The sequence below is a fragment of the Anneissia japonica genome, unplaced genomic scaffold (assembly GCF_011630105.1).
Source record: "Anneissia japonica isolate Jap-2015-1 unplaced genomic scaffold, ASM1163010v1 scaffold287945_len1679841_cov205, whole genome shotgun sequence".
NCBI lineage: Eukaryota > Metazoa > Echinodermata > Crinoidea > Comatulida > Comatulidae > Anneissia > Anneissia japonica.
The window spans coordinates 252,662-269,345 of NW_022753015.1; the positions used below are offsets into that span (position 1 = coordinate 252,662).

The 16,684-nt window shown below is 32.8% G+C and overlaps 1 protein-coding gene across 3 annotated transcripts in view; it reads left to right on the top strand.

Moving 5' to 3' along the window:
• Positions 1-15,389, top strand: part of LOC117122667 (acid-sensing ion channel 2-like) — an 18,283-nt gene extending 2,894 nt beyond the window's left edge. Inside the window, exons 1-9 of one of the 3 annotated variants that reach the window (XM_033268352.1) lie at positions 3,256-3,482; positions 5,582-6,062; positions 7,518-7,684; positions 8,278-8,407; positions 9,323-9,516; positions 10,156-10,366; positions 12,706-12,868; positions 13,212-13,303; positions 13,815-15,389. In XM_033268352.1, coding sequence (XP_033124243.1) covers positions 5,741-6,062; positions 7,518-7,684; positions 8,278-8,407; positions 9,323-9,516; positions 10,156-10,366; positions 12,706-12,868; positions 13,212-13,303; positions 13,815-14,053 — 1,518 coding nt within the window. In that variant the 5' untranslated portion in view covers positions 3,256-3,482; positions 5,582-5,740 and the 3' untranslated portion in view covers positions 14,054-15,389. Of the gene's footprint in view, positions 1-3,255; positions 3,483-3,862; positions 4,019-5,581; positions 6,063-7,517; positions 7,685-8,277; positions 8,408-9,322; positions 9,517-10,155; positions 10,367-12,705; positions 12,869-13,211; positions 13,304-13,814 lie in introns of those variants that run through there. The other 2 variants (XM_033268351.1, XM_033268350.1) reach the window with 2 other exon arrangements.
• Positions 15,390-16,684: the final 1,295 nt, after the last annotated feature.

Here is a 16,684-nt window from a genome sequence, read left to right on the forward strand (position 1 = left end):
CTCTTACGCTGACGAAGGCAGCAGGTGCTGCCGAAAATTTCGTTAAATAAATGTACATGTCTCAAATTATGTCAAAGTGTCCGGCGTTTATGTTAACAACTGCAGTGTTATTTTATATATATATATATATATATATTGAAGAGTGGGTTTGCATGTATGAAATAAAATGTAAAAGCAATGAAAAAACGGTGTACAATCATTGAAAGTTGACTTGCGGAACACAAATTTATTAAGCTATAACAAAATCAAACGGATATTTCGATAGCTCTTGCTATCTTTATCAACGTTAAAGTGAGAAAACTTATTTTTTCTCACTTTAATTTTAAATGATTGTACACCGTTTTTCCATTGCTTTACATTATATATATATAGGCATATATATATATATATATATGTATATATATAAGCTATATCTATATAGAGGCCTATATATTTAAATATATATATATAGGTATATGTATATATATGTATATATTTATTAAATATTATTTTGTTGTAAATTTTAATTGTATAGTTTTCTACAATGTCAAACTTTATCGTTTTAATAATATACCAGAATGAGTGAATAAATAAAAATATATAACAAATAATTTCCTGGAGGGCGCATGAATCCCATTGTTTATCTTATGTCTAAGACACCTCCTAATATTCTTCAAGTTTGATAAAACAGTTGCCCCATTAAAAAATCCTGAATCCGCCTCTGGATTGCTTCGTAAATTAATAAGTCACATGTTAAAACTCCTCGAAGGAAAATTGTAAACAATGAGCAAATGCCGGTCGAAACGTGAGGAATTTCTAATTCTTTGCAAATCATAAATTACACGAGAAAATGAGTTTTGTTTATACATGAATGTTCTATTGACATATTTGCTGGTATTTTTACTACATAGACCTAGATGCAAACATAAATTTCCTATGCACATATCAGGCCTAGTCTGCATTGTCAACCCTGGACCTAGTTCCTGTGTCTGTGGGGAACGTAAAGAGTAGTTTCAATAAATTTAGCTTGCAGTCTAGGCACACTCAATGGTCTATTTCTAATAAATATACGGTATTATAATATTGCATTTGATCGTATTTAAATTTTTACAACAGTTCCTGGAGTAGGTCTGTAAATTAATTGGTTATCTTTAGAGGGATAGGCTCGTCTGTATTTGCAATGTTTGAAACTCTAACCATCTTGGTGCTAAATTATTGTCTACCTGAATCTCTCAGGCCAAATATGATTCTCAGTTAAAACTTTAAAGCACGGTCTCGCTGTAATTCTTCTCGTTCATCCGCTCTGCAATTGAATCCCTGATTGCAATTATTAAGATTTTGAACAAAGACCAAGGCCAACGCTCACGTTATTTCTCTGCCTCTTGTGTGTGAATAAAGCTGACTCTATAAACACTTTACTTCCTTTAGATTCTCTAAAATAATATAGTTTTATAACGCACGTGTAGTTACCAGAAAAGTCTGTGATTGTTGTTAATATAACATTTATGAATACTTTACTTCTTATTTTTATTATTAATATTATTATTATTATTATTATTATTATTATTATTATTATTATTATTATTTATAATTATTATTATTATTTTATTAATATTTGTTATTATTATTAATATTATTATTATTATTATAATTATTATAATTATTATTATTATTATTATTATTATTATTATCATCATCATTATTATTATTATTATTATTATTATTCTCTATCATTGCCATTTTCATTATCATTGTTATTGTTATTTTCTTATTTTATTCGTCATCCTCATCATTGATATCCTTTTTACTATCTTTATCATCTTTTGTTATTATTATTATCATTTTCTCATTATCACCAACACCATCATCAACATCAATGTCACCATCATCATTCTCCTCACCATCATTATTATCCGACGTCACAGTACCGTTTTCTGAAATCGCGGTTTCTCAACATGTGCGTATTTACATTTTGGCGGTCGCAGGTATCGGAGTAAATACTACACTTTCTTGTAGCATACATCTTTATGCCTTCAACTAAATGTTGATAGATTAGAATGAACAAAATATAATGGCTATTAACTCGTAGGCCTACATATTAAAGCGGTAGTGACGACACTAAATGTATTAATCGTCATTTCCATCGTGTCGCAGTTACGTGGCCGCAAGCTAGAGAAACTTTTACGGCTTCAACGTGCATTGATTTTTAAAAATTGAAAAATGATACAACATATTTATAGACCTAAACTGAAAATTAATTTTGTATGAATGAAAACAATTGCTTATAAACTATGGAGTGTATTAATAATACTAATAAAATAATAATTATTTATTATCAAGTAAGTCATGTAATTATCTGTGAGGATAAGTGTAAGATTATTCTGCGAAAATTTAGACGTTATGTTAGACATTTCCAGTAATCAGTGCTGATGAAGGACGCAATGGAACGTAACGATGTTTACTTTCTAGATCGGTTCAAGACGATTTTAACTGTGAACGTCATTCTGATCACGTGAACGTGCAACCGAGTAAATGTATTTGAATGTATTACACGTGATACAGGTAACATTAATGCACATAGGCCAAGTGACATTAATAATAATAATCAAGAGTAATAAGGCATTATCATCATTTGATTGACAGCAGGTGTTATTATTATTATTATTATTATTATTATTATTGTTGTTGTTGTTGTTGTTATCATAATCAGCATAATCATCATCATTATTACTATCACTATCAAGCAATGCCATAATCATTATAATCATCATCATTATCAATCAATATCACTTATCATTATCATTATTATTATTATTATTATTATTATTATTATTATTATCAAAGTGATGTTAAGTAGTCGAAGAGGCAGAAAAACACAAGCTGTGCAGTGAAACTTTCGAATGCCAAACAGTGATTTATTTGCAGGGGAGACAACAAGATGTAATATAGCGATGGACACGTCCACAAGAGATAATGACCAGGAGAAATGAACGTGTTTTGAAAATCCTAAAGAATGTGTAAACAATATCATTTTCTTTGCAAAAAATAATAAGCCCAATAGTTTATTCAGTTTAAACAAATATATACTGAATGCGTATAACAGTTCGTTTTGCTATCAGTTTGACTTCTACATGCGATGATCGATTCTTGGTTTTGCCGCCGACATTCCGTGGTTCCACGAACCATCTATCATCTCGTATTTGAATAAGTTGAGCTGATAGCAAGACGAAACTGTTACAGTGAGGATATATTGGTTTACTAACTAAAGAAACGTATTATCATTAATCTTAAAGAAGATTCGTTGCCGAGAGGTAGCTAAAGGGAGTGTTTTAAATATACAGGGCTAATATAGTGGTGTCTCGTGTTATAGCACATTCGGGCAGCATTATTTTTTATTTGATGCAAACGTGCTAGGAAAGAAGGCAACCCATAAGAAGAGAATTGCAATAGTCGAAGTTTGTAGAGGTAAAGATAACAAGGATTTTTCCAGATTTAGGAGTAAGGTAGGCCTATTTTCGGATTTTGTGGATTTTTGAAAGGTTGCGTGATTCGCGGACAGAAAGTACTATGCTGATTTCCAGAAAGTAAGATAAAAATAATAAGTACTGTCAACAATCACAAAAATAATGATAATGACAAAGATGATAATAATGAGGGTGATTTTATTGATGATGATAACGATGATGAAGAAGAATATCGCAATGACGATCATAATGATGATAAAGATAATGATATTGATAATGATAGTGATAATGATAAAGTTATTGAAAATCATGACCATATAGTGATTTAAAAAACATGTCTGTTTTAAGTTCAGTCTTTAAAAAAGCAACAGATGGTGAACTATTGTGAGTTTAGGTAAGGAATTCCACAAGAGTGCATCCGAAAAACTGCTCTTTTGGCAATAGGTTGGCGAGTGAACAACTAGCAAAATATTGTCTGACCAACAAAGGCAAATTAGAGATTGATTTTCTTGGGTTGTTTGAGTTTAAGTGCTTTAAATGTTAAAAGGGATTTTTATAGTTATATTGGAGTCGAGGTAAGCCATCGCAATTACATGAATAATTGGTGATATTGCGAACGTCTCTGTTAGTACGTAATTTTCGTGCTGCAGATTTCTGAAGATGTTGCAGTCTGAATGTCATGAATTTTATAAGTGGAGTAAATTTAGTTGCATAGTCGAGGGAAAAAGTGACAAATGCTTGAATTATTGCTGCATTGGTGTGCTTAGAGAGATATTTCCCGATGTGAACAATATGGGGCGTAGATAAAATTTAATAGTTTGTGTCACGTCGTATTATGCTTATTTAAGAAAGAGTGTACTCAAAGAAAAAGATTTCTAACAGAAGGTACTAGATATAGTGCAGTAATTGAAAGACAAAACAAGGTGAGGAAGTTAATTTCAGAGAGCGGGTGTGCTCAGTGGAGACTCTAGGATATATTTTCTGGGGGGGGGGGCTAAGTTGTCCGACAGGGGGGACTTGAGCTCATAGGCTCGAGCTGGGTGAAGGGGTTTAGAGGGGGTTCCCCCTCCCAAATGAGATTTATTTTAAAGAATATCAACCTATAGATGGCCGAAAATGGCACTCTCAGACTGTGACAGACATGTGTTGGCTTGGTTTGGGCCTATTTTTATATGTTTTATGGTCTGAATGCCCGACGAGCTCTTTCCGGCGGGGGGGGGGCTTGACCTGTCCGGTGGGGGCTTAAGCCCCCCCTTGCCACCCCGCTGGCGCCGCCACTGGATGTGCTTGGTCCAAAAGATTATCAATACCGTTTTAAGTATTATTAAACATCAGCATATTAGTATGGATAGGCAGAACGTTTTTAAAGACACTTTTCAAGCATGCTGGATTATGTTATCGGATATTGAAGAAGATAAATCTTTACCATTAAGCTGTAACGGTATCTTGAATGTCACTGAGTGGATATACTGATATACTGTACATTATAATTTTTAAAAAAGGAGAAGAGATTAAGATAGATCTTTGTAGGATTCCAGATTTGGGAGCAGATATGACTTTGTTAATTACAAAACAGTAGGTACGACCTAAGTAGGCCTAAGTAAGAGCTCAAACCAATTTAATGCAGAATTTGATACCGGTAGTTCATGATGATCGGAACGTCGTTGGAGATGGATTTTATGTGCCAAATGCTGATGAAAGACTTAATATAAACCTATCAGTGCAATTGTTACCTAGGCTTGTCCATTGGACCCTTTTGCTGGGTCAATTTTAAGGGCCATTTTTACAGCAGTGGAACCATTTTTACATGTGTCAATCAAGACTCTTTTTTAACCGAAGCCACTTGGCCAAATACCGTAGCCATTGAAAATATTGGCAGTTTCGTGTGTTCTAACTATAGGCTATGCTTGCTTTATTCGCTTGTAAAAGGTAAATGATTGATAAATATACGGTATGCCTACACTATTTTATACACCGATCGCGATACGAAAGTCTGTGATTACAAGCCTGTATACGGCTATTTTATTAATTATACTTTAAATTATTAGTTTATTTTATATCCAGCTTCATAAAGCGTCATATTGTATATTCAATTTTGTTTTTACAATATCACTGACATATGGCGGTTTTTGTTTCAGATATGAATAAGGGCACAGGCGACGAAGGATAGAGGGAGCCAATATATAGTCTAGCAGTGGTTATAGTGGTTACCTTGTGATAGAACATTATTCGGATACAAACGATAATCCAAGCACCAGACGCTATTATAACAACAGTTAATAATTCTGTTTCAAAACATGGGTTGTGATCGAAATAGTTTTTATCTACCGATTTATTCGACGGAAAAGACGGACTTGCATGGGCTCCCCGGGGTATTTGGTGACGGTGGGATCGTCAGAAAGTTAATTTGGATAATTGTAACCATAGCAGCATGGGTGATTGTAATTTACGAAACAGTTTTGCTTTTAATAAGCTTTTTCCAGTACCTTCATGTTACCAAAGTGGATATAGTGTATAAACAATCAGTGGATTTTCCAGCTGTTACTGTCTGTAATTTCAACAAATACAGAGAATCAGCATTTACAGACGAGGATATCGTCAATGTGGGCTTCTATCTTGGTAAGAATAATTTGATTATTAATAATACCCGTAGTAAAATACTTTATAGAATTCTATAGAAATCCTATAGAGGTTTAAGAGTTTTTATAGAATTCTATAGAAAATTTATCCAAGAATAATTTCTCTAATAAAACCTATCCATTTTCTATAGAGATAGTTCTATAGAAATATAATTCTATTTTTTTTTTTTAACTATTCTAGTTTTTATAGAATTCTATAGAAAATTTATCCAAGAATAATTTCTCTAATAAAACCTATCCATTTTCTATAGAGATAGTTCTATAGAAATATAATTCTATAGAAAATTGATCCAAGATTTTTTTTTCTCTATATAAGACCCATCCATTCTCTATAGAGATAATATATTTATATAGAGATTGCTTAGAAAATGGTGTTATAGAAAGAATTCTATTTAAATTCTATACAATTTCTAGATTTAATTATATATTTTCTCTTTAGATTTAGAGATTGCTTAGAAAATTATGTTATAGAAAGAATTATATTTAAATTCTATACAATTTCTAGATTTAATTACATATTTTCTCTTTAGATTTTTAAAATATAGTGTCTATAGAATTTTATATTTTTCTTTTAGAAAAATCCTATAGAATTCTCGTTTTATTTTCTATTTAATTTTGAACGATTTTGGATAAATTGTTTAGAATTCTCTATATAATTATATTTCTATAGAACTATCTATAGAGAATAGATAGGTCTTATATAGAGAAAAAAAATCTTGGATCAATTTTCTATAGAATTATATTTCTATAGAACTATCTCTATAGAGAATGGATAGGTTTTATATAGAGAAATTATTCTTGCATACATTTTCTATAGAATTCTATAAAAACTCCTAAACCTCTATAGGCTTTCTATTGAATTCTATAAAATATTTTACTACGGGATTGATTGATTGATTGATTGATTAATGAATTAATTGATTTATTGGTTGAAAGTAGTGATAATATGGTAATAGCAAGTGACCAATAGCTTCTGACCAGAGCTCTAGTCTTGGTGCCATCAAAATTTTCATTTTTTTTAAATTACAATTATTTAACATTCTTCGTGCTAAACTTAAAAATTGTGATTTACATCCGAAATTTTACGTTATGATGTATAGACGTCATCGGGTGCCACGTGACGTCACCTTCAACATTCTGTACAGATTTTATTCAAACCTCGGATCTCATTATATGCGAATGAGAAAACCCTATAATTTGGTTTACTTTTATCCTAGTTATATTATTATTATTTACAATAATATTTTTTAATTCTTCTAATTATGTTAAAATTATAATTAATAATTTATTATTACTAAGATTATTATTATTATTATTATTATTATTATTATTATTATTATTATTATCATCCTTATTGTTTTTGTTGCTGAAGTTAGTATCTCATTCAGTTAGACGTTGATTACATGTTTAATATTAGCGTTTTATTTACTTGAAGGAATCCTTGACGAAGACCATAACCTGATTACACCGGGTCTCTACACCGATGAGTTCGCTGCTAAAGTCAAAGCGATCAACTGGACAGCTATCCCCGTAGATCCAGAATACAACATGACTGATTTTGTTTATAGAACAGGTTATCAGAAAGATAGTTTTATTGTCCAGGTAGGAATTCAAAGAAATGATAAAAAGTTGTATTGATGGTGTTACCAAGTCTGATACACTTTGCTCATGACCACTGTGATTTTTACTGATGTCGTACTCTCATGCTCTCACCACTCCTGTGTGTTCGGGTGGCTTATTACGGGGTGCACGGGGCTCACACCCCACCAATCGCGCCTGGAACTTTCGAAGCAAAACTATTACGCCTAAATAGTTACAATCACCACATAATCACTTAATTTTGCCAGCTAGCGCCCTCTCATTTAATCATAGAATTCCCCATACCATATCCGTTTCTTCTCCCCATATCACCTTCGTTTCCACGACCACCTCCCAAGACACCTAGATACTCCGTGATATATCTGTCTCTTATACACATCTAGATGTGTATAAGAGACAGGATATGAATAAGGGCACAGGCGACGAAGGATAGAGGGAGCCAATATATAGTCTAGCAGTGGTTATAGTGGTTACCTTGTGATAGAACATTATTCGGATACAAACGATAATCCAAGCACCAGACGCTATTATAATATATGTATATATATATATAATATCAGACTAATAAACATAATAACGTTTTATTGTTTTTACAGTGTATGTGGAGAGAGGAAGAATGTAAGGAAGATGACTTGGTGCATGTCTTTACTCACTTGGGAAATTGTTACACATTTAATTCCTACTCAAAAGATACAGATAGAAAGGTATCCTATATGGCTGGCTCAAGTAAGTATATCGGTCAACAGGCCTATGTATATAGCAATAATACGATAAGCCCTGTCCAGATCATTAAATGTTATTTGAAAAAAACTGTTGTATGACCATATATAGTCATGATGTGAATTATTTCTATGGTCATGATAAGATGTTATTATGACCATATTTAGGCATGTCACATGTTTTTACATCAAGTAATATATAATAGTCAAGACAGGGCTTTAGAATGTGATATAGGTCTTCATGCAAATTCGCTTCTAACTAAGCGCTTCTTATTATGAATTTTGTTTAGCGAATTTGGAAGCAGAACGTCTGCATTTTATATAGGCCAGTTGTGTTATGTTAAGAGGTGAGGTGTGGAGTGTGCTTTGTCTCGGAGGAAAATACGGTTGAAACTATAAATATACATTTAACGTACCCTACAGACACAAAAAAAAATCGGTCTAGCTCCGGAAAGCTGCTTACCGATTAGGTTAATAGAGATAGCGCACAAAAAAAAACTGATCTAGGCTAACATAAATAATTTAATGCGACTAATTTTCTCGTTATCGATTCGGACCCCCGAAAGACCAAATAGTGGTTTTGGAGTGAGTTTATGCCAGGGTTCGAATTCATTATAAGGGATTTAGGTATTCCAAATTTTAGAGAAGCCGAAATCCTTGTGACACTGGTAACTGTTACTCGGTCGTTTACAAAATGACCTTCACGGAAAATGTTTGATTTACTACTTAATGTTTATGTCGGTATGCACGATGACAAACCCGAACAAACACGAACAAACACGTACAGAATTACGTAATTTCAGCTACTATGGTGTTATATTATATTATTTTTTCTAGATTAAAACCATAATTTATGTATATTTAAAAAAAAAACTCTTGGAACTGAGGATTATAATTATACAACTGATTGATTGATTTTCAGGCAATGGATTACGATTGATCTTGAACGTGGAAGTTGAAGACTACACACCAACCAATGATCTGCTAGGTGGAGACGCCATGGACGTTGGTGTGAAGATCATGCTCCATCCACCAACAGAACCACCATACGTCAAGGAACTTGGTTTTGTGGCGTCAGTTAACCAACATACATACGTTGCTATGCGTCATTCACAGGTCAGTTGTGCCCACGTATAGAATAGTACCGGTAACTAATAAATAACTGATAATTTTTTCTGTCAGTTGAACTCAAGTTTGCTCGTGTCACTACAAATATTTAAGACGAAATAAAATTAAAATTAATTATAACGCTAATTTACCTGAAGCCGTTATCTTCGACATTCAGGTACCTGTACATCATCTGCATTTTCATCTCTTTGTTTCTTTCCTCAAGTTGTATATATTAACCCAATGCTTGTAAATAGTCAGTACCTTATTGAAAGACAAGTTATTTCACTTCAATATGTTTTGTATGTTGTACATTAAATTTATCCTGAATACTGTATTTTGCAAATAAAATAAGATAAATTTACGACTCTTAGTTTTTTCCCACTGAAATAATCGCTTAAAAGGTACACAATGTGTCTGGACTATATTAACTGGACCTACTCTATTATTTTGTGCAACTATTATCAAATTAAACGGATTGGTTGATATCCAATGTAGGCCTATTTGATAATAACATATTAAGTGTATGTTGGAAGTAAATATACGGGGTTTTTTTCGGTGAGTAAAATATGCCGAAACAGTCATTAACCTCCAAATACTATAGTACGGTATTGATTTAACAACATTATAATATATTTGTTATTGTAGATATCGACTTTACCCCATCCGTACACGGAATGCCAGACGGAAGATACGGCGGGTTTTTACAGGAACTACTCTCTCCAAGGATGCCGTATCGAATGCGAGACAAAAGCCGTTGAAAAATATTGCAACTGTCGTCTTGTTGAGCAACCGTCTATTGATGGCGTCCCGGTTTGTAACCCTAATCAAACCCATGTATGTGCTGAATCTATTCTCCGTAAGTTGTCTACCTATCCGGTGGTAGAGGGGAGGCCAAGGGAGGAAATTGAGATGTAGATTGAGATGTATACCTCAACCCCACCATGGTTGGGGCTGAGGTAGGATAATTTATGATTATGGCACCCAATGCCAGTTGGGACAGTCCCACAACATTTTTTTATTGTGTCCACAAAGAATGGGTCCACATTTTGATCTAGATTTCTCATATTTTGCGTAAAATTGGTAAATTTTTAAGAAAATGTGTCCACATTATTCATCTTTGCATAAAATGTGCCAACTTTTAACTAATGGGTCACCCTGATATTGTCCCATACTTATTGAAAATCCTAGCTACGGTATTGATGGCACCTCTAGATGGCCAGAAATTGCACACTCAGAACCTTGAATCCGCCACTTTTATCAGTTTTTTGGCGTGTCATCAATCATGCGATCAGGCCGTACCGTACTTATCGTAGGCAATGCACTTTTTGCTGCAATTCGCCTGCGTGTAAAGTGTTCCTCATCCCACTAACTGCTCGTGCAGACTATTAAAAGAAGGTAACACTAACTGATAGAATTACCAAGTGATGATAATTGTAATGTCCTTAATATCATTTACATCTGATTGTAAAAGCATTAAATAATTAAACTTTTTTTCAGAGCTTTTTTTTTTTTTTTTTTGCTACGATCATTTAAGTATTGTCAGAATATATTCCATTTATTAAAGTTCAATTTATATTTTTGTCCTCCTAAATATACTGTACCAGCATTTACACAAATGTTCACAATTAACAACAATTATGTATATATAATTCATTACAATATAAAAATTTAAAAAAAATTACATTTCATAAGTAGAGTTTTTATATGAGAAAATTGCACATTTCCCGTAATTTTCATCACTTTAGAATGCACTATATATATACATATATATATAATATATATATAATATATATATATATATATATATATATATACTTACAATACACATATACATACTATTTATTTTTGTTTTCCTCCTCTTTTTTCATTTTCTAAAACCTTAACTACAGTACCTTTGCTATCGGAATTATATTTATGTATTCCACGATCATTCTTTCTCTCCTTTTGTTGTTATTTCTCCTTGTTTGTTTATAGTTTCTTACAATATAAAAAAAAAATTAAAGGAAAAATTAACTAAATTACATCTTTCCATCTTTGTGTCTCTGTTTCCATTTTCTTAAAATAAAATTTTACAATTATCCTTCCTTTTAAGTTGCTAAATAGGACCATGTATTTTTCCCACATTTCTTTCTCCTGTTCTTTACTAGTATATTATTGCTCTTAATTTTTAAAATAATGTCATACTTAAATGAATTCAAGAGAGATGTAAACTTTGACTTAGCTAAATCTGAAAAAAAAATTGTTTTTATAAATAGGTCGCCGAAGTGTAAATGATAATACATCCCCTGTTCTTAATACTAGTTTTTTTTTCAAAAGAAACATTGTCATGCCCAATAATATTTATGAAATCACAAGTATAGTATATTAATCATCGGTTTGAGCAATTTAATCGAGTAAAATATTCTGTGATTTGAATCAAATCTTTAGGAATTGCTAATATTGTACACCTTTGCCTTGAATGCCTATAAAAGGTGAAAGTCGCTGAATTTTTATCATTAAGTCTTCCATTAACGATTCCAAATCCTGTTTCTCTTGGAAAATTAAGTAAATCCGCAATCCGCACATCATCTTCATTATTCCTATCTTGCAATAACAAAATTATTAAAATACACATAATACTAAGTCGATCTATTTGTCACACAGTTCCAATTACAGTATTATACACACATATAAACGATTGAACTTTCCGAACTTGAGAATATATAAATGGGTTCTTAAAAATGACTACCATGCAAGCAAGGATTTTACCCGAACTATACGTCAAGTGGTATATGGTATAGTATTTTAATTCTGCATTCCTCCATTCCTCCATGTATTTGCCACTTTGTCCGATTTCTCAACCGTAACCATAAACTCTCCAAATATGGAGTCCCCTTTAATTCTATAATATTCCTGAGTTGAATAGGCTTTGTCAAGATATGCTTATGTATATCATCCGCATCTAGAACAGTATAGTGCAGTGATTATGTCGAAAAAGCTCGCACTCTGTAGTAAAAGCATTCAACTTTGGCACACAACTATGAGGGACATGAAAATAATTTGTAGCAAGGCGCTCACATTTAAAACGCCCCCTGGTGGCCGGAAATGGCAAATAGCTAATTTACCATATCCACAAGTTTATTTGAACATGATTTTACTTGTTTTAATTGGGTCTACTTTTAATTTAAAGATTTTTTTATGCTTTAAATTTTTTAGTTCAAGTGACTGAGAGTAAATTACCGGATGATGTATGCAAGTGTCGGTCTCCTTGTGAAGTTGAAGATTTCCCATTTAGTACGACCAGTGCTAAGCTGCGAGCCGACTTCATGGAACGTCTCTTCAGGGGTACCACGTACAATTTCACTACAGATTACATCGAGTAAGTCAATTAATTTTATTTACTCTCTGCATCTCATTATTTTGAAATGTAGACACAATTACGATTTCAATAAGTCGTTAAGTTGATTGATTGATAATTGATTGATTTAATATTTTTGCAAAATCGTAAATTATGATTTTAATAGTATGTTAAACTGATGGATTTAATTAGTTTAATGGATATTGTAAACTTTTATTTGCAAAACTGTCATCAGCATATTCACAATGCTTTTATTTATGTTTTCCATTTCAACATTAACAATGATTACAGGAGGTAAGGTATGCAGATATTTAGGGACCTCTATTATTATGTGTTATATTACCGTCAGACTCTTCTTTTTTAGAGACAATGTTGCAGTTTTATCGGTGTTCTACCAAGCTCTGAATTATGAGGTGGTTGACCAGATTCCGGCAATTAGTTTTGTTGTTTTGTTGGGTAAGATATTATATCTGTCTCTTATACACATCTAGATGTGTATAAGAGACAGAAAATATTCTGTGATTTTGTTCGCCAACAGTTCTGGTGGCGGAACAATTCTTGTAGATAAGTACATAAACCAAGCACAATAGTACATCTATCGAATCGAATAGGGAGTTTCCCCGGTGTTCTGCACAGACGAGAGTTAGCACCAATTTACCGAGTAGCTCAGACACGAAATGACCCTTTGGTTGGGGGAGGGGTGGGGATGAGGGGGAGAAATTACTATACGAACTAGTCCAGCGCTTTGAGACTTACTAGTAAAGTGCTATATTGTAGGCCTAGCTCTATAAATCTCACTACATTACATTTATACAATACGATACCATAGACGCTAGAGGGATTTTATCAATGTTTTAATTGAATATTAGTTTACTCCCCTCAATAATCCACAATAATAATGTTATTTAGCATCGGTTACTTCATTCTGCATAAATCATGGTGTACAGTGTATTCATTTTTTTTTCAGCGAACATTGGTGGTAATCTTGGATTGTTCACAGGCGCAAGTGTTCTCACTGCTTTCCAGATCGTTGAATATTTCTATGATGAGGGTAGTTTTCAATACAAAAGAGTTAAAAAGAATAAGAACAAAGTTCGTAATTCTAGCGCCAGTAGGTTGGCAATGAGTTCAACTGAAGCTCCAATGCGCATGGGCGGTGATGTACACAGCATTATGGATTACGACACACCAAACATTGTGAGATGACAACCAATCATATCTTCGCTTTAACATAAAAATACAACAGTCGTTATTGATAGAAAATTTCCTATCATGTATATATAATATTTATATTTATAGTAGGGCCTAATACAGTTTAACTGTTATTAAGCTAAGATTATATAAGCATATAGTATTTTAGTATATTGCATAAATTCATGTCATATTGCTTTTATTACACATGAGCAAATAGGACAACCCAGAATCATTGCGGTAGGCATGATACATACTAAAATAGATTAAGTAGGCCTATCTAAAAACAGTTATTTAGCGCATGTCAATTACACCAAGTGACCTTTAAAAAGTTTCGTAGTCTCAACTGCGCATGCCAACACCAAGGTCAATCGACTTAAAACAAACATACAATGTATACATAACGTTTATTACGCCTTTCAAACTACGGAATGACTTATCGTCAATTTAATGAGCACAATTGTAATTGACAGTTTGACATCGCTACGCATGGAAAAAATAAACAGCTAAACCAATCTTTACTAAACTAATAATAAATTAAAGTAGTATTATGCCTAAGATAAATAGTGGTTTATTTCAAAATATAAAATCTAAATCAATACTGCTCACCAGAAAATATACCAGATCAGAACACTGGAAATTAATACATTTACAGGTTTATAGGTCTATCATTACGTTATATGTAAAATAAGCAAACATATAAAAACCGAGGCAATAGGCTGCTTTCAATCTATCCATCCATCTATTTAATAAGTAGTCAGTCGTCCGCCCCATTAAATATGAAGACCAAAAATACGTATTTATTTTAATGCTTACAAATATGCAAACTGTGTGCAGAAACAGTCTGCCAATTAGCGATTGATTGATTGATTGATTAATTAATTGATTGATTGATTTATCTATTGAATGATCTATTGATTTATCGACTGACAGTTTGGCTGACCTGCTGATTGACTGATCATGTGCACTAGCATAAAAACATTGGAAATCAAATATGACGTAACGACGAACTAACACATTAAAATAATTTTTTTTGGTGGTCAATTTCCTTGTTATTGATGCAAAATTCGATCACGTTCTTGGTTATACTATTGATTGATTGATTGAGCGGTCGGCCGATCGATTTATCTATTGATTGATCGACTGACAGATTGACTGACCATGTAGACTAGCATAAACACATTGGAAATCAAAAACGACGGACTAACACATTAAAATCATTTTTGTTGGTGGTCAATTTCCTTGTTATTAATGCAAAATTCGATCATGTTCTTGGTTATACTATTATTAATGTGATTACTATGGTTATTTGTTTAATCATTTTTAATATTATGTACAATAAAATGACATTAAAAAAAGTAGATTACATGTGTGTATATCCAGGTTTCGTATATTCAGTAGTAACAAATTCGCTCTCCATAATACGTAGTATTAATTTTGTTTGTCGCTCTAACATACGTGCATATTCAAGACACTATGGAATTCTGTAAGCTTTGGTATAACCTAGGCTGAGCTAACATTTTGAATACGCATGTGAACGTACACCTAAAGCATGCTTTTCTTAAAATCGCTACATCATCGCTACAGTTTTTACTGCAATCATTGCACTAACGTAGCAGTCTCCCGACGCCAGGAAGGCTCCCAGATTCAACCGACCAATCACCATCACCGACAGCTGTGTAGCAATTGTATGGAAACCACGCTTATCACTTAATGGTGTTCACACATGCGCGAGATTTAAGATACGACGAAGATGCGCAGCGCAGCGGAGAACATCGGATGCGCGAATCACGGCACGGCGTGACGAAGCGTTTTCTCTAAGTACGTTCCTGTGTAATTAAGAGACCTTTAAACCCAGCCCCATGGTTATTGCAAGGTCCCTCGAAAGAACAGCGTAAACGTAAGTAAAAATTTATGGATTGGCCTTGCACTGATTGGTTAGTTGTTTTATAACTAACCAATGAGCACAAGGCCAGTCCCTACATTTCCCAAACTTAAAAGTTTGATATTCCGGAAATTAGGCCGTCGGCATTACATGCCTCATACGGAGTTTCCTTTGTAAGATTATTTAATACATTAGGCAGTATACAATATTTGCTTATTTCATACAGCTATAGTAAGAATCAAACTATTTCGTTTCAAATTAACTTGCACATTAGTTCAGCAACTAATCTTCCAGAAAATACCACTCCTGTGACAAAAATCACTACGCACACAGGAAACCTGCTGTTCATTTAGCTAAATCTATTCAATAATTTGTGCAATTTATTCACTCACACACACATCTTGAATTAGGCTACTGTTTAATTTCTGGTAATTTATATTTGTAATTTATTATTGTTACATGGGTTTTGGTTTGTTTGGTTTTCTATATGGTGTTTTGTATTTATTTCTTATGAAACTGCTCAAATAAACGTACCCTCAATGTTTAATATTGTGATTGTATTATTGATGTTAAATTCCTGAAACATAAGCATCGACATTTGATTATCCAAAAAAGGCTGTAATTTTATTCTTCATTGTTCTTCAACTTAGTTATGATTTTTACTAATTTTAGGAAATTCTACACATCACTGAGGGGCTATATTCAACCGTTCTCAAAATCTAAAGCAGTCAATATTTGTTTTATATACATTCTACAAGGCA